The sequence below is a fragment of the Diabrotica virgifera genome, chromosome 5 (assembly GCF_917563875.1).
Source record: "Diabrotica virgifera virgifera chromosome 5, PGI_DIABVI_V3a".
Classification (NCBI taxonomy): domain Eukaryota; kingdom Metazoa; phylum Arthropoda; class Insecta; order Coleoptera; family Chrysomelidae; genus Diabrotica; species Diabrotica virgifera.
The window spans coordinates 202,757,399-202,780,860 of NC_065447.1; the positions used below are offsets into that span (position 1 = coordinate 202,757,399).

Genomic DNA, 23,462 nt, shown 5'->3' on the forward strand with positions numbered 1-23,462 from the left:
ATAAACAGTACATTTTGATTTCTGCATTGAAACATTTAATTAAATGTAGTAAAGTTTTATGTTCCATTAGAAGAGGTTTTGGCAATTTCAATATCGTTAGTCTGCGTTTTTAATTTCTTCTTTAAGATTTTATTTGGCCCAATGAAGAAAAAAATACATCAAAGACATAATTTTTGGTGGACAAACGTCCACCATTATATGTGATTTTAGAAAATCACGGAACGTATCCCTACTTTTTCAATGCAAGTAAAGTCTTTTTTATGCGATTTTTTTATATGCGGTTTTCTGAAGAGCGTATCCACCGCATAAAACGAGACCTTACTGTATTTAATATTTCGCGCTTAATGACTACCATGTACTTTGTGTTTTTCGTATTGAGATCAAGTCCGTATTCTCTACTTATATCTGATATGCGCGACATTATTCTTTGCAAACCATCTAGACTGTCTGCAAAAACTACAGCGTCGTCGGCATATCTAATGTTGTTCAGACGCACTCCGTTGACTAATACCTTTTCCTGTAGTTCTCCCAGCGCCTGCTCGAAGATACATTCAGAGTATATATTAAACAGCACAGGGGACAAGATGCATCCTTGCCTCACTCCTCTATCTATTGAGACTGCCTCTGTCAATTGGTCATCCACTTTAATATTGGCAGTTTGGTTGTAATACAAATTATACATGATTCTCAAGTCTCTATCATCTACTTTCGCTTCTTTCAAGATGTTTATGAGGTTATCATGTTGTAGAGCCTCTCGGGTGACAAATAGATTTAGTACAAATAAATATTAACAGGAACGTTAATCGTAATAAATAACTTTCAAAAATACTAACTTATTGTATTTACCTTTTAAGTGGGCATTTTTGCCTTGTGGCAGTTTATATCAATTTATTTGTTTCAGGAATGTTTTCGAAAAAATACAAAAAACAGCATCCACGAACATTATCCTTGACTGCAAGACTGAACTAATTATACCAGTGTTAAACCAAGCACAAGAAGCAAATATGCTTAATGTGTATAACAGCTATTTTTTGACAAATTTGGTAAGTTTACGTTAACAAATACTGTTCAGGTTTTCCATTATTTGCTTAGTTCTTTTGAAAAAAAGCATAATTTTGGTATGGCACAGAGTATTTTAATATTATGAACCGTGTTTTTGCCTTATCCCATGGATCATAAACTACAAATAATGAGTAAAAGGGCGCTATTTCACGTTGCTCTTGTTCCTGTCTTTAGTTTTTATCCTTTTCTATTATTTTCTATTTCTCTTCGCCAACTATAAACCGGTGAAGAGCGCCTCTCCACGTTCCGTGAGACCCCGGCGTAACATACGTATAACATTGTACACTACCTTTGCCAGCAGGTACTGGCTTTGACATTGACACTGCACCTTGCAGCTTTCTCTTGCTAATCGATCGATCTGAAACATTTAAACTAGGGATGGCGGTTGTTGACAAGAACACCGGTTTTCGGTTATACCGGCTTTTTTACCTACAGTTTAACCTGGCGGTTACAACCGGTCAGAAAAATCGGTTTTAGGTTTTTTTAGTTATAGCCAATACCAAATAAGTTAAATTTACATTGCGGTTTAGTTTGCGATACTACATTCGAATTGATATCAGTCCATATCAGTATAGAAATCAGTCATCAGTGTTGTAAAATCGGTTTCAGTCAGCTTAAAGTTTCTCATTTATGCACGGGGTAGAAAAATTTTCCCAGTTTTACTTTGAAAAGAAAATCCGGTTATAACCGGGACAAAAAAAAACAACCGGAAAAACCGATTATTGAAAAGGAAAAAACCGGTTTTAGGTTAAAACCGGTAGGTTTTTCCCATCCCTAATCTAAACTGATCGTTGTAGGAGTGTCTTCCTTGGCTATCTTGTATTTACTAGATATTAACATTTAAAAAACATAATGTATTCGAACCAAGCGAACGTACTTATATAATAATAACTAAAAAAACAAAAAATATACAAGTAAGCATGCATTTTGGAAATGTACCGATAGAAAGACTTGATAAATACAAATACCCAGGAACCTGGATTGCAGAAAATAATGATCACAAAAAAATAAGGGCCAAGATAGAAGCAGCAAGAATTTCGATTGTAAAAATGAAAACAAGTGTCAGCAATAAAGATCTTTGAAATTTATTAGAAATGATTAGAAATGCAAGTAAGAGCTTTGAGATGCTACGTGCTCTCGATACTGCAATATGGACTTGAAAGCTGGACATTGAAGCAAGAACACATAATATAAGCTATAGTCATTTGAAATGGGGTGTTGCAGAAGGATGCTTAGAATTGCAAAGACACAAAAGAAAAAGAAATCGAAAATAATGCAAGAAATGTTCAAAGAAAAGTAAATAATAAACACAACAAAAATGAGAAAGTTGCAATATCTGGGACAGGTAATGTGGGAACAGCGATATGAAATGCTAAGACTCATAATACAGGGAAAGACAAGAGAAGGAAGGAGTATAGAAAAAAGGAGAGTGTTATGGTTGAAGATTTTAAGGGACTAATTTAATTGCAGTTCCATAGAACTTCAAAGCGGTAGATAGACTTTAGATAGTGATGATGATATCCAACATCGGATTAGGAGTTGGCACTTAAAGAGGAAGAACAAACCAACCTTACATATTTAGAATACATTTGGCGATCTGGCGACGTTGATCAGCATTCTAGGAGATATCGTCGTTAAGGTTGGTTTCTTTCAGGAGCATTACCTGTTTGTAGAAGAGTGTTATGTATGCCTATATCATATGTTGTTTTATTTCTTTTTCTCTTTCGCAGAAGCGACTTTTCTAGCTGCCTGATTGGTCCCGATATCATAATGAGGTATTATCTCAGAGGGAAGTGCTTGTAAGAACGTTCGTTACCAATGTAGATCTATGTGTATGATCTTTTCATCAACTTTTATAGAGTACAGTATGACAAGGTTATGGAAATCCTGTAAAGACAAAATGGTTTTGGATGGAAGATGTCCTCCTCAAATAAGTAATTCCTATATTAATTTTTATAGAAACCAGACATTTTAAAGTGATGTCCAATTTGATCTAAAATTTCATATTAAAAATATAAAATAAATGGCATTTGCTAAGGATAATGATTTTAATCATGTCTCTCTCGGATAATAATAACTTTAATTATCCGCCTCCAAATATCTCCGTTCCTGGCTGCTTTCCTTCAGTTGTTCACCCTAAATATCTCTTTAGCATCGGTTCTCACTTCGTCTATCCACATATTCCTTGATCTTCCTAGTGACCAACGTTCCAGCATACATAGTTCCGCTAAGCGTTCTACTGGGTGTTCTGTAGTTATCCACTCTTATAAGGTGACCCGTCCAGCGTATTCTTTGTATTTTTGCATAATTTGCTATAGATGGTTCTTCTTAATATTGGTATAACTCGTCGTTGAACCTTATTCTCCATATACCATTGTCGCAATTGGGTTCCATTATCCTCCTTAATATCTTTCTTTCAAAAGTATTGATAAGATTTATTGTCTTTTCAGTCATGATCCATGTTTCTACGCCGTAGGTTGCTATTGGTCGTATGATGGTTTTATATATGATATATGGTGTATATATTATATATATATATAGTTTTTTATATAATATATAAAATATAAAATATATATATTTTATATATATATTTTATATTTTATATATTTAATATATAAAATATATTTTATATTTTCATATGGTGCAAATGAAAGGAATAAATTCGATATTTCGTAAACTGGCGACTTTTGCGGAAAAATCCCGAAATAAGTCGATTTTTATTTTTAAATTGTGATATTTTGGCATATATATCACATAAGTGACGTCATCCATCTGGGCGTGATGACGTAATCAATGATTTTTTAATAAGGGCCGTGTGCTAGCTCATTTGAAAGTTTATTTAATTCTCTATTCAGTAATATAAACATTAACATCGTTATTTATACAGAGGGTCCAAAAACACTTTTTTATATTAAATTAATTGACAAAAAAAGAAGAATGTATGTAATTTATCTAATTCAAAATACATTTCCTACTGTCAAAAAATAGGGAAAAAATGTTTATTCGAAAAATTAACGTTGCTTTTCGCTTAAATTAAGTGTTAAAACTTCCAAAAAACATGTGCCTAGCGGGACTTGCTTGAACATTGAATTTAAGCGAAAAGCAATGTTTATTTTTAAATAAACATTTTTTTTTCTGTTTTATGATAACAGTAAAAAGTATTTTGTATTAAATAAATTACATACATTCTTCTTTTTTTGTCAATATTTTAAGTTAAAACATTGTTTTTCAACACCCTGTATAAATAATTATATTAATATTTACACTACTGAATATAGAATTGAATAACCTTTTAAATGAGCTAGCACACGACCCCTATTCTCATTTAAAAAAATATCGATTACGTCATCACGCCCAGATAGATGACGCCACATGTGTGATATAGGTGCTAAAATATCATAATCTAAAATTAAAAATCGACTTATTTCGGGATTTTTCCTTAATGTCGCTGGTTCACGAAACAACGAATTTATTTCTTTCATTTGCACCATGCTTGTATATTTTAAACTTTACTTCCCTATGGATATTTTTGTATTCAAACACCTGCGACAGAGAGAAATAGGTATGTTTTTTAAGCATTATTCGCTTCCGTATTTCCTCCTCCTCGCTGCTATCCTCAGTAACATTACACACAGTTATTATCTGTACAACACCAACGACCAACCAATGCACCCTCAGACTGAGAGTTTTGTTTACGCTGACGACCTTGGTATCGCCGTAAATGGAAAAACCCTCACACAAGTAGAGTCGACAATGGAAGAGGCTTTAAACATGATGTAAACTTACTACAAGCAAAACTCATTAAAGTCAAACCCTACTAAAACCCAAGTATATGCATTTCATCTCAACAACCATCTGGAGCATGTAAAACTAAATGTTTCTCGGAAGGAGAAACAGCTTGGAACATACTGATAGGCCCAAATATCTTGGTGTGATACTAACCGGTCACTAACGTGTAAATTCCACTGTCAGAGTACGAGACAAAAGGTTTCTATGAGAAACAACCTTCTCCGGAAACTTGTAGGGAGCAAGTGGGGTGCAAACTCCCAGGTCTTAAAGTCAACAGCTGAGGCCTTATGTTTCTCAACAGGGGAATACGCTTGTCCCGTCTGGGGTAGATCTAGACGCGCCCAACAAGCACTGCATTAAATGAAACATGTAGAATAATTACCGGTTGTATGAAGCCTACCCCTCTTCCCCTACTGTACCGGGTAGCTGGATTCGCATCACCAGACGACCGTAGATGTGCCTCACAATATGTGGAAAAGTTCAGGCAAACTTTTGATGAAAGGTAATTATACGGGTTTGACGAACCGCCAGGAATCAGCCGACTTAAATCAAGGAAAAGGTTTATGAGAAATGTCAGCATCGAACCACCCGAACTGTTCCCCCTACATCCAGAACGACCTAATGGAATGAACCTGGACTGGAGAACCTGGCGGACACTCAACCGCATGCGCACGGGTGTTGCCTCTGTAAAACAGAACCTCATATTAAATGGGGCATCGAGACAGATAACGACGCACTTTGTGAATGTGGGGAAATACAGAACGTGGAGCACCTGAGAGTATGCAGACTTTGCCCATCACAGTGCACCCTCGATGATTTATGGCTCGCAAATACAACGGGTGTAGACGCAGCCCGATATTTGGCAGAAAAACTGTAGTCGGATCCAGACACGAAAAAGTAAGTATGTATTATCTGTACACACAGTTATGTGAGCTGTTTTGCTCTATGTTAGCGTCGTCTATTGTGAAATTCTGCCCGAAACTCGAAAAGTTTCGTTGGTTTCTGGCCTTAATTATTAGGCCTCTAATTTTATCTACGTTGACGGCTAGCCTTATTTGCTTCGAATTTTCTTCAAGCTCCACATAAAGTTCTGTGATGTTTCTTGCAGTTCTTCCCATCAAAACTTTAATCGTCATTATAATAAATTCACTATGAATAATGATGTTATCAAGAGATAGATCAGTAAGTTTAGATACGAAATAAATCAAAAATGTCTTAGGTATTTCACAAAAGAAACATTTAAAATATTTTTTTTGATGTACTAGATATGTTTATACATACTATGAACATTTTTACTATTACCATTTTTTTATTTACTTATTTCTAGGATGCTGACACCCTAGACTATAGTGATTTAAATACAACAGCAAATATAACTACCATTAGGCTATTCAACGACAACGATGAATTTTTAAAAGACTCTGTACGGAAAAAAGGCTTAGCAGAATTAATTCACTACAGAAAGTTAAAGGTAAGAAAACACATATAAACACAAATACAATTTGTTTAATATATAAATAATAAATATAAATAATAAAATGATCCCGGAAATCTTGTCCAGGACAAACAGCACGACGTGTCGTACTAGGCTTTTATAAGATTAGATATTGAGCGATTTTTTATAATAAATAGTATTGTTTGGCGGTTATTAATAACTGATACTACTTCATTGATGTTCTTGTAGACCGACACTGCTCTATTCTACGACGCCATGTGGTATCTACATGACACAATAAAGTTACTAGGAAGGGTTTCCCTATTCACAAGTCCAATAGATTGTAACAGTACCACCAACCAGAAATTTAGGAAAGGCATGGAACTATCGATTGCAATGAAAAACGTAAGTATTTTTAACATAAGATTTAATTTAGATTAAATCATATGTTTCTATGGGATTAAGCCATAGGTCACTACTGATCGTAGGGAAAATTGCATTTTATAACTCTAAAAAAAACGCTTACACAGGTTTAACATAAAGTTATTACCCATGGTCATTTATAAACAAGAAATTTCACAATATTGAAGATAGGAAATAACAAAGCAAGTAATCAAGAAATCGGCACAAAAAGAGATTTAATTTTTTTTTTAAAAAGACCATAATATGGTCTATTATGTAAACACATTCTTATGTAAAAAGATTTTCGGAAAAATTAAAAGGTTTTGAAAATGAGTACAATATCACAACAACATACAAATCAACGAATACACTGATATTTTCTGTCCGAAACCAAACCTACAGACACACAAGAGAAATCAAAGAACTGCATCTATAAAATACCCTGAGAATGCAACAATTTCTATGTATGAAAAGCGCAAGACCACTAAGTGTCAATATAAATGAGCTTGAAACACATCAAAGCAGAGACTCTGACAAATGACAGATATGCACACATACCATTTTAACACAAAAACACCTAAGCGGTGTTTTGGATATTTACAACTATTCACAAAATTAACTAGTCTAACAAAGAAGTTTTTTCTATTAAGAATATTCATACTAATGTTTGGTTAGTGTTCTTCATTGGCATCACTCATATTATGTTTTAACCGGCTTAACTTACTTAACACCTATACCTAATTTACATGCACTTACACTTAACACGCATATTACTTGGCTTGATGTTATTAAAAGCAATAAGAGAAACTCTTAGAGATAAAATAAGGAATGACGATTCATTAAGAGAAACTGTAGTCTAGAATATTGTGAGATAGACATGAGTACGATGCCGCAAATGGAGAGATCATGTGGACAGAATGGACCCAGGAAGAATCGTAAAATGAGCAAAAATACACAAACCCACTAAAAAAATACCATTAGGAATACCTCTGAAGAGGTCGAATAACAGCTGAATATTGACATCACAGGGTCTGGGATGATATAATAAGCGGGTCCATGTCCTACAAAACCAGAAGAAGAAGTTACTCTGATTTTACACCTAAAATATTTAGACTGACTTGAAAAGTTATATACCAACTCAAAAGATTAATTTCAAAAGATTAAGTATGTTCATTTTTCCATGCTGATCTATTATTTTAACGAAATCTGCATCCATATATTAACAAAAAATGTTTAGGTACATGTTTCTTTCGAAATACTTGAATCACATCTGCAACCATTCTCATTTCCAGGTGTATGTGTAAGTCGCAATTTCTTACTTCAAACATTTTATTTATTTTGTATGTTTTGTAAAGTATGCACTATTTACTAAAATTTAAATATTTTAGCGGTTACCAACTATCGGTCTCACAGGCCCTCTTCAATTTGATGATACGGGCAGTCGAATTGACTTTAATATATTCGTGATGGACGTAACACACCAAAAAACTATAGCGACGTGGTTTGAAGCCAACCAAAGTCTTAACGTGTTCTCCATGGCTGACGAAACAGTTACTGCTGTGACAAATCTCCAACATACGAAGGTTAAAGTTGTTTCGAGGTAAGCATATTAATATACCAGGAGATAATAATATTAGGTACGTTCAGCCACAATTTTCTGAGTCCTGCCCTTTGCAATACTAGGTGGTTATAGGAGATACTTACAATTTGTGGAAAAATCTACGGTTTTTCTGTAACATTTTCTTGTGTAAATTAGATTTTTTATGAAAAATTAGGGTTTTTCAATTAATTTCAGAGACCCGTTACATCCATAGAATGACAGGATTCTATCTATTTCATGAAGAAAATTTGAAGAAAATCATAAAAATTTCATTACATTCATTACGTCTTTGTATTAAAATGTAGTATCTTAGCCCTTTTGCAACCCTCCTGCCTAAAAATTTTCTTCATAAAATCGATAGTATCCTGTCATTATATGGATATGGTGCCTCAGAAATTCATTGCAACACCCCATTATTTTTTCATGGAAAATCTAATTCTCACAGGAAACCCGTAAATTTTTTTACAAATTGTATGTAAGTATTGTATTGTAAGTATTGTTAGGACTGTATATAATAGGACAGGACGCAAAGGAAATGGACGGCTTCCATGACCAAAGTCGGAATTTACTAATCATTTTCCAGGTTGAACCCATCCGAATTTGTTATTATTATGTTTTTAGTCATTCTGTCTATATGGTCTATCCACTACGTTCTTCTTTTTTATTTTGATATTTTATGTTTTACGTTATTGTCTTATTCCTGTATCAAATGCCCTGAAGGGCACTGACGATTATGACAAAAAAAGAAGTCTTATTTCTGCGTTCCTAGATTTATCCCTAAGTGTTTTTAATCCATTATCTTGTGGATTCTCATTTCTGCGATTGTCAGCATTATCTTGTTATGTTGGGTCGAGTTTTTGTCGCCTTAGTCCTTATTAATCTAAGACCTAAACGTCTATTTGGCGTTTTTAAAATTCCTCTATTTACTTCATTCCCAAAATTCTTTTTCTTCTTTATAAACAACTCTGCGTGTTCGTTGGTGTATTGTTACCTCTATGAAAGGTTGTCACTCCATCTTTTGCACGGTCGGCCGATACTTCTTCTACCGATAGGTAATTTATCTCTTGCTATTTTGACCATACATGTCTCCCCCATTCTGGTTATGTGGTTGTTTCATTCTTTTTTTCTATTTAGTGTCCATTCGTTTATACACTGTTCGTTAAATTGTCTTCTGATATCTTTACTCCTCTTTCTATCTCTCAGTGTATTTCTGTAATTCTTCTCAGTACTCTTATCTCCGCCGTTTCCAATTGTCTTTCTGTTGTGGCTGTATCGGGTCTTGTTTCTGATGCATATGTCATTATTGATCTTACACTGGCTTTATAAATTCTTGACTTCATCTCAGTGTTAATATGTCGGTTTCGCCATATAGTGTTATTAAGGCATCTTGCCAGTCTATTTGCTTTTTGTACTTGATTTCTCACTTGTTTGTCCAGGTCTCCGTAACTTGACAATTCTTTTCTTACGTATTTTTATTTCACGGTTTCCTTGATTTTTTCCAGTGATGCCCAGGTGTTTCTTCGGGTTTAAGTTTGATTTTAATTAATTTACGAAATTATGGTAGTAAAATACATAAATATTTAAATAATTTACTAAATTATGTACAGGGTGAGTGAGGAGGAACGCGCCAAACTTTAAGGCTGTGTAATATACGTAAAAATAATTAAAAATAACTCATATGTTGTTATTCGATTTTCATTTGTTTCCGAGATATGGGGTGTTAAATTTTTTCTTACAAACTGACGATTTATTTATTGTTCTAAAACCGGTTGAAGTGTGCAAATGAAATTTGGTGGGCTTTAAGACAGAGTTATTGCGCATATTTTGACACACAATTAAGAATGTCATATTCACCATTGGCGCGCGTACGGATAAGGGTCTGAAGTTTTATAAGGAAAAAAAATAGTACGCCACTGAGATATTTTAAATTAAAAATTATTTTTGAATTCCTTGTTCAATTTCTGACAAACCATGTATCTTCATGTTTGTTCATACGACGCTTCGTTTTCATGCAAAAGATAAAATATCTTAACGCTTACAAAGTATTCGAAATAAGTTTCTACACATTCATATACATAGAAACTTCGTCGAAAACTTTGTAAGCGTTAATATGTTTTATTTTTTGCATGAAAACTAAGCGTCGCATGAAAAAAAGGGAAATAGATTTTTTGTCACAAATTGAACGAGGAATTCAAGAAAGATTTTTAATTTGAAATATTTCAGTGGCGTACCATCTTTAAAAAATTTCAGACTATTATCCGTATGTGCGCCAATGGTGAATATAAAATTCTTAGTTGTATGTCAAAACATGCGTAATAACTATGTCTTAAAACCAAGCAAATTTCATTTGCACACCTCAACCGATTTTAGAGCAATAAATTAATCGTCGGTTTGTAATAAAAATTTTAACATCCCTTATCTCGGAAACAAATGAAAATCGAATAACAACATATGAGTAATTTTTGATTATTTTACGTATATTGTACAGTCTTAAAGTTTGGCGCGTTCCTCCCCACTCACCCTATATATAAACCACATTATATTCTGGTATGTAGAATTGGTGAACCCTACTTGACATTAAGAGAAGAAGAAGATGGCAAGGCATTAGAAGGAAATGCTAGGTTTGAAGGGTATTCAATGGATCTGATATCAAGCATCGCCAAAATAGTTGGTTTCGAATTTGAAATTTATGTTGTTGAAGATAATCATTATGGCTTCTATAATGAAGAAACAGATACTTGGAATGGGTTAATCGGCGATGTTATTAATCAGGTATGTTTATTTTTTAAAAGTTTTGTTGGTATTGACTGATTAAAGTAGTATAAATCAAGTAGTAGCTTATTTATTAATTAATTCTATATTTATTCTATTTTAAACTAAAAACACTATGTTTGATTAAAAATATTAAAAAGAGAAAACTGTCTCATACTCGTTTGGCAGACGCCCCTAAGAATGTTTTATTTGACGATACAATACTACGGGTATTGTATAAATAATTTTAGCATTTTTATGATGTGCTGTCCTTCATACTTTATCACTTCTAATACTATTCCGTCTTAACCTGGAACGTTTTATTTCGCATTGCGTTTCTTATTTCGTCTTCTGTTATATTTGATATATCTTCAGATCCAACATTTTTTATTTCTGTGTTAACAGACCATTCTGTTGAAGTGTAGGAATAATTTAGTTATTTAGCAGATCTCAAGTTCCAATGAACCAATAAAGATAATGAAGGAAATCTTCAGAAATGATTAAATGAAAAATAATAAACTTTGACATTAAGAAATTATACAGATTATTTTTTAATGATTTTAACTTCCAATCGTATAGTAAGATATTTGATGTATGTATTACACCGTTCTTAGGCGTCAACGCCCTTCGGTAGGGATCTATGGGGAAGTATCACCGAGCCGCAAGCCCTTATCCCTTGCCGTACTGCTCCCTCATAGGTCGATCAGATGCCCGCATATTCCAGTCTAAGCGCCAGATTCATATTTAGAATTTTATACTGGCGCGTTAGCCTTTTTGTTTTTCCGATGGCCTGGGCTGGGCTTGAACTCACATACCTCAAGGCGAAGTGAAGTGTGGGTCAGCCGCTAGTCGCACTGAGCTATCCGATCGACAAGATATTTGATCACGTGTTTAATTCTGTCCAATTAGATTAAAATTATACTGAGAATTATCTGCTGTAGAAAATTACGGTGATTATTTCATTCATAGGATATTCTGACCAATAGAAAGCTACAGAGATGCAAATTAAGGTGAAAATTCCACACCTGTAATTTTGAACCAATCAAAATACGTTATTTTGACAGATCACCATGGCAACGGAGCTATTTTATCGGAAATTTTTTGCTCGTGGGGTACCCAACAGCGAATTATAGTGGAAATTTTTTGACGTTTACAATAACAGAACATTTTTGTTAGACTGGTTTTTATTTGTTTACATAATTTAGTTTTGATTCATTTTCTATCACTTGTAGTTACTCAAAACTTATGTAAAATTGAAGAATATACTATTTTCTATCTTGAAATGGTATTCCCATGCAACTACAATGAGTAGAAATTACGAATTTGAAAGCCTAAATAATTGCTGACAAAGCTATGGCGCGCTATTAATCTGTTCATGCAGCTTTGGATTTTCAAATGCAAATTTGGTGTGGAATTTTCTTACCGAATACCACGCGAAGTCAAATTAATATCCGGAAATTTTTTTTTTGATCATGAATATTTTTAGAAAATTTCCCTCGTCTGCGACTCGGGAAATTTTCAAAATATTCATGATCTCAAAAAAATTTCCGGAAATAATTTGACCTCTAGTGGTATTACTAGTGATAATTTTTGATAATCTCCCGTGGTTAAGCATATTACGTCAGATGCCCTTCGTTGCTATGAAAAAATACATTCAGTGACATTAATGACAATTAATGTTTTAAAAATTATAAAAGTGATGGCTTTCAATCGTCAAATATTTATAAAAACTGTGCGTTTAATGGTACTTACATAAATAAGTTACAATAAAATTTTGGTTTTGAACAGTTTTATTCATGAAATAATCGCAACAAATTGCACTCGACCTCTGAAATTAATATAGAATTTTTGCTCTCGTGACACTTTTTCACTCGCCTTCGGCTCGTGAAATTAAAACTGTCAAAGTGTCACTCGGGAAAAATTCAATAATTTCAGAGCTCTTGTGCAATCACTACTGATAATTTTTTAAGTAGATTGTTTCTGTTTCATGACAACCGCTCATTATACTGTGACGTTTTCTAGTTTTGACAACTGTCACATTTAATAAAATGACCGAAAGTAAACGTTTTGATTATGCATCCGTGGAAGAAATAAACATAGAAACTACATCAAATGCAAGTAAGAATACTTTACTTAGCAACAATTCAATTTGGAAGCAATTCCAAGAATTTTGTGATGAAAGGGGTTACAAACTGGAACAAGATACTACTGTCCCAAAATTGGCCGTCATTTTAAAAGACTGGGCATTTAATATGAAAAGGTGTAATGGTGAAGACTATAAGGAAGCAGTGATTAAAACAATGTGGAACAAAATCGCCAAACTTATTCAAGATTTATATTATAACGAATTTAACCGAGTCATAGACCCCTTTAAGGATGTGGAATTTAAATCCTCGCGAGATGCTAGAAACACATAGTTCTTAGTTCTCTTGTTATGTTCTGTTATCTGTTGTAATATACTTAATAGAATAAAATTACTTACTTACATAGTCCTAAGCCTTTCTACCTTTAGGTGTAAGGCTGGTGGAGTTGAGTTTGGCATTGTAGTCTCCATTCTTTCCGATCTTGCGTTAGGTTTCTTGCACTTTCCAATGTCAATCCCTTCTTCTCGATTTCTTTCCTGATTTCATCTACCCACATAACTCTTGGTCTCCCTCTTTTGTTTTTCCTCTGCACTCTCGTTTCGAACACTCGCTTTGTTAGCCTCTCGTTCGACATTCTACACACGTGCCCGAACCATCTAAGTTGTCCTTCTACTATTTTTTCATTGATTGGTTCTAGTTTTAGGTTTTGTCTAATTGTTTCGTTTCGTATTTTGTCTGTCCTCTTTCTGTTTGCTATTTTCCTCAGGAACCTCATTTCCATAGCATTGACTCTAGATTTTTGTCTCCCCGTCAATGTCCATGTCTCGCTGCTATACATGATTGTTGGTCTAACTACTGATTTAACGACTGCCGTTTTTACTTTTTCCGGTATCTCTTTTTTCCCAAAAAATGTTGTTTTCATAGTGTTAAATAAGCTTCCTGTTCGTCCCATTCTCTCGTTTATTTCCATGTCTTGTTTACCACTTGATTCGATTCTTACTCCTAGGTATTTAAAATATTCCACTTGCTCTAGTTGTCTCCCACCTCATTCTATTGCGTCTGTCTTCCTCGTATTTGAAATTATCATTGTTTTTGTTTTCTCTGTATTAATTTTCATATTTATGTTTGATAGTACTTCTTCTAGGACTTCAAGATTGTTCTGTAAGCCTTCTCTGTTTTCTGCTAGCAATACCATGTCGTCTGTAAATAGTAGCTCCGATAGTTGAGTCTGTTTCATTTGCCAGTATCCTAATGTTAGTTTTCTCATTCTTCTCTTGGCTTTCTTTATCGCTTCATCCAGTACCACTGAGAATAGCAGTGGACTCAGCACGCATCCCTGTTTGACGCCTTGACTTGTAGTAAATTCTCTGGATTCCTCGTTATTGGTTCTTACTGTATTTGTATCATTTTTGTACATATCCTTTATTTCTTTTATTATGTGTCTGTCGATTCCCCTTTCTTTTAGTGTCTTCCAAACGTCCTTTCTTCGGATTCTGTCAAACGCCTCTTCCAGGTCAATGAAGCACATATGTATCTCTCTATTCTTCTTGGTTACCTTCTCACATACTTGTCTTAATGTGAATATTAGGTCTTGCGTGCTTCTGCCCTTCCTGAATCCACACTGTGTGTCTTCCATAGTTGTTTCTATTTGGGTTTTTATTCTTGTCTCTATTCTTCTTGCGAATACCTTCCCAGGGATACTTGATATGGTGATACCTCGGTAATTATTACAGTTTCTCTTGTCTCCCTTTTTGTTTATTCGTAATATAATGTCTTTCTTCCAATCCTTTGGTAATTCTGCTCTATTTATGATATCATTCATTAGTTCTTTCATGCTATCCATTCCCTCTGTTCCCATGAATTTTATCATTTCCGGGTGATATGATCGTTGCCTGGTGCTTTGCCCAGTTTTATTCTTTCTATTGCTTTATCTAATTCGTCTCTTGTTATGGGTTCCACTTGTTGTTCTACATTCCTTTCTTGCATTTCCCCTATGTTGTCCTTGTCTACAAGGGTTAGCTCTTTGAAATGTTCTCTTCATCTTTCCATTATTTGTTTTTCTTCTGTTAGTACGTTTCCATTCTTGTCTTTTATTTTCGGCATAATGTGCTCTTTCTTTTGTCTGAGTTGTTTTAATGCACCGTAGAAGAGTTTTTTGTTTTCCCTATAATTGTTTGTCATTTTTTGTCCAAATCTCTCCCATGACCTTTCCTTTCATGCTTTCACCGCTATTTTAACCTCTTTCCTTTTTTCTTTATATGCTTCGTAATCTTCCGGGTGTTTTGTGCTTAGGTATCTCTTCCGTTTGTCTTTTTTGTTTTTTATTTTCTCTCGTATTTCTTCCGTCCACCATTCTGTTCTCCTCATGTTAGTATTTGCTATTTTTGCTTTCCCGCAAGTTTCCTCAGCTGCTTTGATTATGCTGGTTTTTAGATATTCCCATTTTTTTTCTATATTTGTATTTTTTGCCCTACCTTTCAAAGTATTATCTAATTTTTCTTGGAATTTCTTCTTATATCTTTCTTTTTTTAATTTGTAACTTTTTATTTTTCGTTTACTTCAAGATTGTTCTGTAAGCCTTCTTCCCTTTTCTTCTTTTTCCTTTGTTGTTCTCATTCTCATTATTACTAGATGGTGGTCACTGCCAATCTCTGAGCCTCTTTTCACTTTCGTATCCTGTACTCTTTTCCATTTGTTGCTGCTTACCAAAAAGTAATCTATGATTGATTTTTCGTTTCTGCTGTCTTGTACTCTCGTGTATTTGTGTACTTCTTTATGTTTAAATTTTGTATTTGTTTTAACTAGTTTGTTCTCCATACATATCTCTATTATTCTTTCATCATTTCTGTTTAGCATTTCTTCTCCTTCTTTTCCCATGCACTCCTCTATTCCACTGTTGTTGTTTCCAACTCTACCGTTTAGATCTCCCATTACAATTACGTTTTCTTCCCTATTATCAATTTGCATTTGGAGCTCCTCGAAAAATTTATTTTTCTCTTCCTTTCTTGCATCTTCGTTTACTCCGTAGGCTGTTATTATTGTCCATATTTCTTCGTCCATCAGTTTCATTTTCACCGATAATATTCTCTGGTTAACATATGTTTCTTTTATAACGTGTTGTAGTCTATTCGGTGCAATTATTATCCCGACTCCTTCTTTGCACAATAAAATTAATGTTACAAAAGACTTAACTTTTGTATGTGTGTATTAAAAAATAATCTTACGAAGATCACACGACACTAAGAATCATTAAGAAAATAATGCTTCATTTTTACTCAAATTTGTTGTCATTGGGCAGTAGCCACTCGAGCCCTGCGGGCTCTCGTGTCTATTGCCAGACAACAAATTTTCGAAAAACTGTCATATTATTTTCAATTTATTCTCACTCTCTTAGAATATTATACCCGAAAAGTAAAGCCAGAAACATTTTTTGACTTACTGTTTTTTAATTAAGCAACAAAGAATGCTATAGGTGCAGTAATCTTCTATATAATACAAATTAATAATCAATAGTTTAATTTTTTTTTCTGAATTTCTCTGCTTTACGATGTTTGGCAGCAGTGTTCTGTCATGGTGGTTATTTTTTGAGTTTTTGTAACTTCCTTCCTTTCAAAATTAATTAGTTTTATAATTAGATATCTACCTTTGCTTGTTTTTTTTTTCCAGTCTCGCATACCTTTCTTTTTATTTGAGCGTGTATTTTTATTTTGGACGTAAAAAATAAAAAAATATATAGAAACAAAATTCCATAAGAAGACAGAGAAAAACATAAATTAATAAGGAACGAAATAAAATAGGCTAAGGAAAGGTAAATGATGGATACATGGATTGAAGTGGAGGAATTCAGAAGAAACATTATCCTTATAATTTACATAAAATTAAAGATTTATCCGGAAAGTCACGAACAAGGACACCTAACCGATTAATTGACAAAAACAATAAACCTAATAATAACCCAATTGAAATAAAATAAGTGTGGACTAAATATATTGAAGATTTTTTCATGGACACAAGAACGAAACCAATACAAATTAATAGCTAGGAAGCTTCAATAATATCAAAATGTGAAGTCCAACATGCTGTAGACAACTCAAAATCTGACAGAATCCTTGGGCCAGATGAAGTTCACATCGAGCTGATTAAACTACTTATAGATGACAATAATTTAAGGGCAATCACTATCTTCTTCAACAAAATATACAAATCTGGTGAGATACATAGAGATTGGCTACTATCGATCTTTGCTCCGCTGCCAAAAACCAAGAACCCCAAACACTGTAATGACTATTATAGATTGATCAGCTTAATGTTACATATACAATTATTTAAAACATTTTAAAATTTTATACATACATGCAGAGAATATTCAGAAAGTATGAAGCGAATATGAGTAATAGACAGTTTCGCTTTCGTAAGGGCTTTGGAACAGTAGAAGCTCTGTATAGTTTCACAACTCTTGTCCAAAGATGTCGAGACCAACAAAAAGATCTTTTCTATGAGAAAGCTTTCGACAAAATTAAACATAACATTCTCATGAAATGTATCGTGAAAACAACTCGACAAAAATAATATTAACATTAGTCCTGTCGCCAGGGGGGTACAACGGCCTCCTTAATTCAGATGGACTTACCCAAGTTTTTTTGATATATTTTGCCCCGTAGAACACGAAGTTTTTGGGTAACAGTTGATCCGGATGTCGATAAGTTTGTTGTAAACAAAGAACTTGAGGAATTACATAACAGCGATTTTTCGCAAAACAAAACATTTTTTTGTATTTTTTTGGGTGATTCTCAGCAAAAAATGGTCTTACAAGTTTTTTTGTACGATGCATAGTTTTAGGGAGAAACGCGGTTGAACTTTCAAAAAATCGAAAAAGTGCAATTTTTGAACCCGAATAACTTTTGATTAAAAAATAAAATAGCAATTCTGCTTACTGAATTTGAAAGTTCAAGTCAAATTCAATCGGTTTTGATTATTTGCCTTGCTAAAGATTAAGTTTTTATTTGCTAAACAAAGCCATAAACACATAGTGTTTCCCGTGCCCAATTCATGCGTTTTAATGTACGTAATCTACGTAGAAATTGTCTGTATGCTCGCCTCGTTCGATTTCAAATGGGAAATGCATTGAAAACATCATTCAATCACTACGTGTTTATAGCTTTTTTTAACAATAAAAAAATTAATTTTTAGCAATGAAAGTAATCAAAACCGATAGAATTTGACTTGAACTTTCAAATGCGGTAAGCAGAATTGCTATTTTATTTTTCAATCAAAAGTTATTCGGGTTCAAAAATTGCAATTTTTCGATTTTTTGAAAATTCAACCCCGTTTATGTCGAAAACTATGCATCCTACGAGAAAACTTGTAAAAACATTTTTTGCTTAGAATGACCCAAAAAATACAAAACAATGTTTTGTTTTGCGAAAAATCGCTGTTATGTGATTCCTCAAGTTCTTTGTTTATAACAATCTTTTCGACATCCGGATCGACTGTTGCCCAAAAAATTCGTGTTCTACGGATCAAAATGCATAAAAAAACTTGGATAAGTCTATCTGAATTAAGGAGGCCGTTGTACCCCCACTGGCGACAGGACTATATAGTGAGAAATCTCTATCGGAAGCAACAGACTATTATTGTAACATTAGACGGAAATAGGACGGATACGCAATAGATGTAGAGGAGTGAGACAGGCATAGATATAACAGAATAGATTAGGCCAGTTCGAAAAATAGCGGAACAGTTCGGGTCGGTGGTCTATCTATCTCTCTCTCTACCGGCGCTTAGCTTTCTCTCTCTAGCATATGATGGCCGCCGCCTGTGTGTCACTGTCGTTCCGTTATTCCCACCTCTTGGTAGATACGCTCACACTCGCACGACAGACAAAGATAGCTAGACCACCGTACTTGATATCGGCGTTACACCCCGATGCATTGAGTGGCATATGACTAGCCTGATCTATTTTCTTTACATATCTCTGGAGACAGATCGGTGTACTTTCACCATCACCATTTAATATTTACTCCGAATAGTTATTTATACTAGCACTTGAAAACTGCACAGAAGGGGTCAAGATATAAATATGGTGAAAATATGAATAACATTCGTTATGCCTACGATACAGTCATTATCGCTGAAAATAAGCAAGACCTGCAGACGCTACTAAACACAACTATTTGTGATACTAGGGAACAGTTTGGTTTAACAATAAATATAATGAAAACAATAACCATGGTTATTATGTAGGATTAGTAAAATCATAACAAGGATCCAGATAAAAAATAAAGATATAGAACAAGTGGATAAAATGAAATACTTAGGAGTCTGCATTACGGAAGATCTAAATCCGAAATCAGAAATTTATTCAAGAGTAGAGCAGCCTTTTTGAAGATGAGGAAATTTCTGAACAACCAAAGACTTAATCTGCAAATCCGATATGGGATGGTAAATTATTTTATCCACTCTATTTTTATTTAAGGTGTTGGACTGTTAATGTCGACTTAATCAGAAAGCTAGAAGCGTTTGAGATGTGGCTTTTTAGGAGAATTTTGAAAATACCATGAACCGATCATATTGCGAACGAAATGGTGTTACAGATAATGGAAAAAGACAGATAACTTTTGACCACCATTAAAAGAAGAAAAACGGCATATTTGTGGCACATAATTAGAAATGATAAGTATGAGTTGTTATAGCTGATTATGAAAGGTCAAATCAAAGGAAAAAGTGGTAATGGTAGACGACAAATATCCTGGCGAAACATTCGCGACTGCCCCGGGTTAAACACACAGATAGACGCTTTTAAGAAAAGCAAAATATAGAGGCTGATTTGCAATGGTTATAGCCAATCTTCATTAGTTTAGTCGGTACTAGAAACAGAAGAATTTTGCACCCCCTTATGTCTTTTCTAGATATTTTCTTAATTATTTTGTTGATTTCTGTTATTTTTGTCTTGCACAAGCTCTTTCCTCTTTCTTATTAAATATTTTGCTTCCTTGGTGTGTTTTAGAAACCTTATCTGTTTTATTATAATGCAATCAGTGAAAGATATGTGCTTGGTATATTAAAAACATAAGGTTATAATAAATAATGACCAAATATGCTTGTACACGGTGTTTGGTGAAGAATGGGCCATAGCTTAACCTTAGATTCCTGAGCTTAAAATAGGTCGATTTAAGCTAACTTACCTTAGTACAAAAGTTGATAATAACGGAATTACAGGGTGCCAAACATGTCGACAGGCATGGGACATCAACGCGAAATTTGGTAAGTGGTGCTGGTATTGTACAATCTACTAAATTATGTTAAACAAACGTTTCTGGCTACTACCAGAGGCGTAATACGGGAGAACGTGAATGGTTGACCCTTCCCAAATTCTATGCCACTGGCGGAGTAGCTATTTTAGTGCAATTTTTTGATTCTCCAATACTTTATATGTAAAAAACAGACTCTTCATTCGTAACGATAAAGCCATTAGTTTTCGAGATATTTGAAGCTAAGAACGAAGGAACATAATACATTAATTAAAATAAATGTGCCTTTTCATTTCACAACTTCAAATATCTCGAAAACTAATGACTTTATCGTTACGAATGGAGGGTATATTATTCTCATATAAAGTATTGGAGAATCTAAAAATTTTGCTAAAATAGCAGTTTCATCAGTGACGTAGAATTTGGGAAGGGCCAACCAATCACTTTTCCCTGTCCCACCCCTCTGGTAGTAGCCAGAAACGATTATTTAACATAATTTAGTAGGGTGTACAGTGCCTACACTTTCTGCCAAGTATCACAAGGATATGTCATTTAAAGTATTCTTTTTTTTTTAATAATTTATTCTTTATTTAAAACTTTAAGAACTATGTGTGCCCGGTACTATAAAACTATTTGATATATCCTTATGATACTTGGCAGAAACTGTAGGTACTGTACACAGTGTACACCCTACTAAATTATGTTAAATAATCGTTTCTTTTTTATTTTTTTATAATTTATTATACTTTTTTTATTTATTTAATTTTTGTTTTTTTTTTTTTTTTTAATTTTTTCAATATAAACTTTTATACAATTCTATTCTTATTACCTCCCTGCAAAATCTACTTAATGAACTTTCACAGGGAGACAATATTACGTAATAAGGATAAACAAAAAAACAATAATTATTGCTAAACACATTCAACCGGACTCATTCAGTGCAAGTTAAATTTTCCTCTTAGTCCTTTTTAAAAACTCCCAGATGATTTGTTTAATTTTAGAATTTCTACGAGACAAATATAAAAGAGAAGCATTATTTTATGGGAAAGGTATTTCTTCTTGAACCAGATTGTGCATCAAAAACTTAATTGCAACATCATTATGTTTGCATCCAAACAACCAATGATTAATATCGTCAACATATCCATTGCAATCGCAAAGATCTGATTCGGATAGGTTAAATCTATAGAGGTATGACTTGACAGTGGCATGATTAAAGAGACATCTAATAAACATGGCATATATATTTCTATTGGGATAACTCCTGATAGCAAAAGGCTCAGTAGGTAAACTAGGATGAATCTCTACACCAAAATTCATCCTAGTTTACCTACTGAGCCTTTTGCTATCAGAAGTTATCCCAATAGAAATATATATGCCATGTTTATTAGATGTCTCTTTAATCATGCCACTGTCAAGTCATACCTCTATAGATTTAACCTATCCGAATCGGATCTTTGCGATTGCAATGGATATGTTGACGATATTAATCATTGGTTGTTTGGATGCAAACATAATGATGTTGCAATTAAGTTTTTGATGCACAATCTGGTTCAAGAAGAAATACCTTTCCCACAAAATAATGCTTCTCTTTTATATTTGTCTCGTAGAAATTCTAAAATTAAACAAATCATCTGGGAGTTTTTAAAAAGGACTAAGAGGAAAATTTAACTTGCACTGAATGAGTCCGGTTGAATGTGTTTAGCAATAATTATTGTTTTTTTTTTTTGTTTATCCTTATTATGTAATATTGTCTCCCTGTGAAAGTTCATTAAGTAGATTTTGCAGGGAGGTAATAAGAATAGAATTGTATAAAAGTTTATATTGAAAAAATTAAAAAAAAAAAAAAAAAAATTATACAAAAAAATATGTATACAAAAAAAATGTATAAAAAAAAAATTAAATCTTCTTAAAAAAAACAAAAAAAAAATTAAATAAATAAAAAAAAATTAAATAAATAAAAAAAAAGTATAATAAATTATAAAAAAATAAAAAAGAGAAAAAAAAAATTGAAAACACAAAGAGGGTGTAAACCTCCGCGGGGTTGATCCGGGTTGAAGCCTTATCGCTGTGTAAAAAAAACATATATTTATTAGCATTTAGTATTAGTATTTAGTATTAGCATGTAGTTTTTTTTGTCGATTTAATTATTTGTAAATTAATTTAAGTTGGTTAGGGCCATGAATGAGGAGTATACCTACTGGTCAATTAAATGTTTCCACTTCTACATATGTATGTACGTGCGTGCATAAGTATTATATGTGCGCACATGTACCTAATGTATTATGTAATGCAATGTATTATATTTGGAATATTGTAGCAAACAGTAATTTATTATCTATCGTGGCTGAATGGATCAAGTAATCCAAAGCCAATAAGGAAGAAAAAAAAATCGTTTCTGGCTAATACAAGAGGCGTACGACAGGGGAAAGTGAATGGTTGACCCTTCCCAAATTCTACGCCACTGTGAAACTGCTGTTTTAGCAAAATTTTTAGATTCTCCAATACTTTCTATGCAAATAATATACTCTTCATTCGTAACGATAAAATTATTAGTTTTCGAGATATTTGTAGTTAAAAATGAAAAGGCACACTTATTTTGATTAATGTATTAGGCTCCTTTGTTTTTAGCTTCAAATATCTCGAAAACTATTGGCTTTATCGTTACGAATGAAGAGTCTGTTTTTTTACATAGAAAGTATTGGAGAATAAAAAAATTGCACTAAAATAGCAATTTCGCCAGTGGCGTAGAATTTGGGAAGGGTCAACGATTCACGTTCCCCGTTTAACATAATTTAGTAGATTGTACAATACCAGCATTACTTACCAAATTTTGCGTTGATGTCCCATGCCTGTCAGGGAATATTCAAAAATAAATAAAATAAAAGTTTAACTTTGACTTTTAAAAGTTTAAGTATTTCGGTTATTATCAACTTTTTTACTAAGGTAAGTTAGCTTTAATCGACTTATTTTAAGCTCAGGAATCTAAGGTTAAGCTCTGGCCTATTCCTTACCAAACACCCTGTATATTCTTAAACTTTTATCCGAAAGTTTAAGGATAAAAGAAGTTATACATATTCTAAAATTAT

General features: G+C 33.3%; 1 protein-coding gene across 1 annotated transcript in view; it reads left to right on the plus strand.

Moving 5' to 3' along the window:
* LOC114324194 (glutamate receptor ionotropic, kainate 2) overlaps positions 1-23,462 on the plus strand; it is a 96,521-nt gene that overhangs the window by 32,455 nt on the left and 40,604 nt on the right. The window contains exons 4-8 of the mRNA XM_028271961.2: positions 902-1,043; positions 6,179-6,322; positions 6,536-6,691; positions 8,077-8,288; positions 10,844-11,060. Coding sequence (XP_028127762.2) covers positions 902-1,043; positions 6,179-6,322; positions 6,536-6,691; positions 8,077-8,288; positions 10,844-11,060 — 871 coding nt within the window. The remainder of the gene's footprint in view (positions 1-901; positions 1,044-6,178; positions 6,323-6,535; positions 6,692-8,076; positions 8,289-10,843; positions 11,061-23,462) is intronic.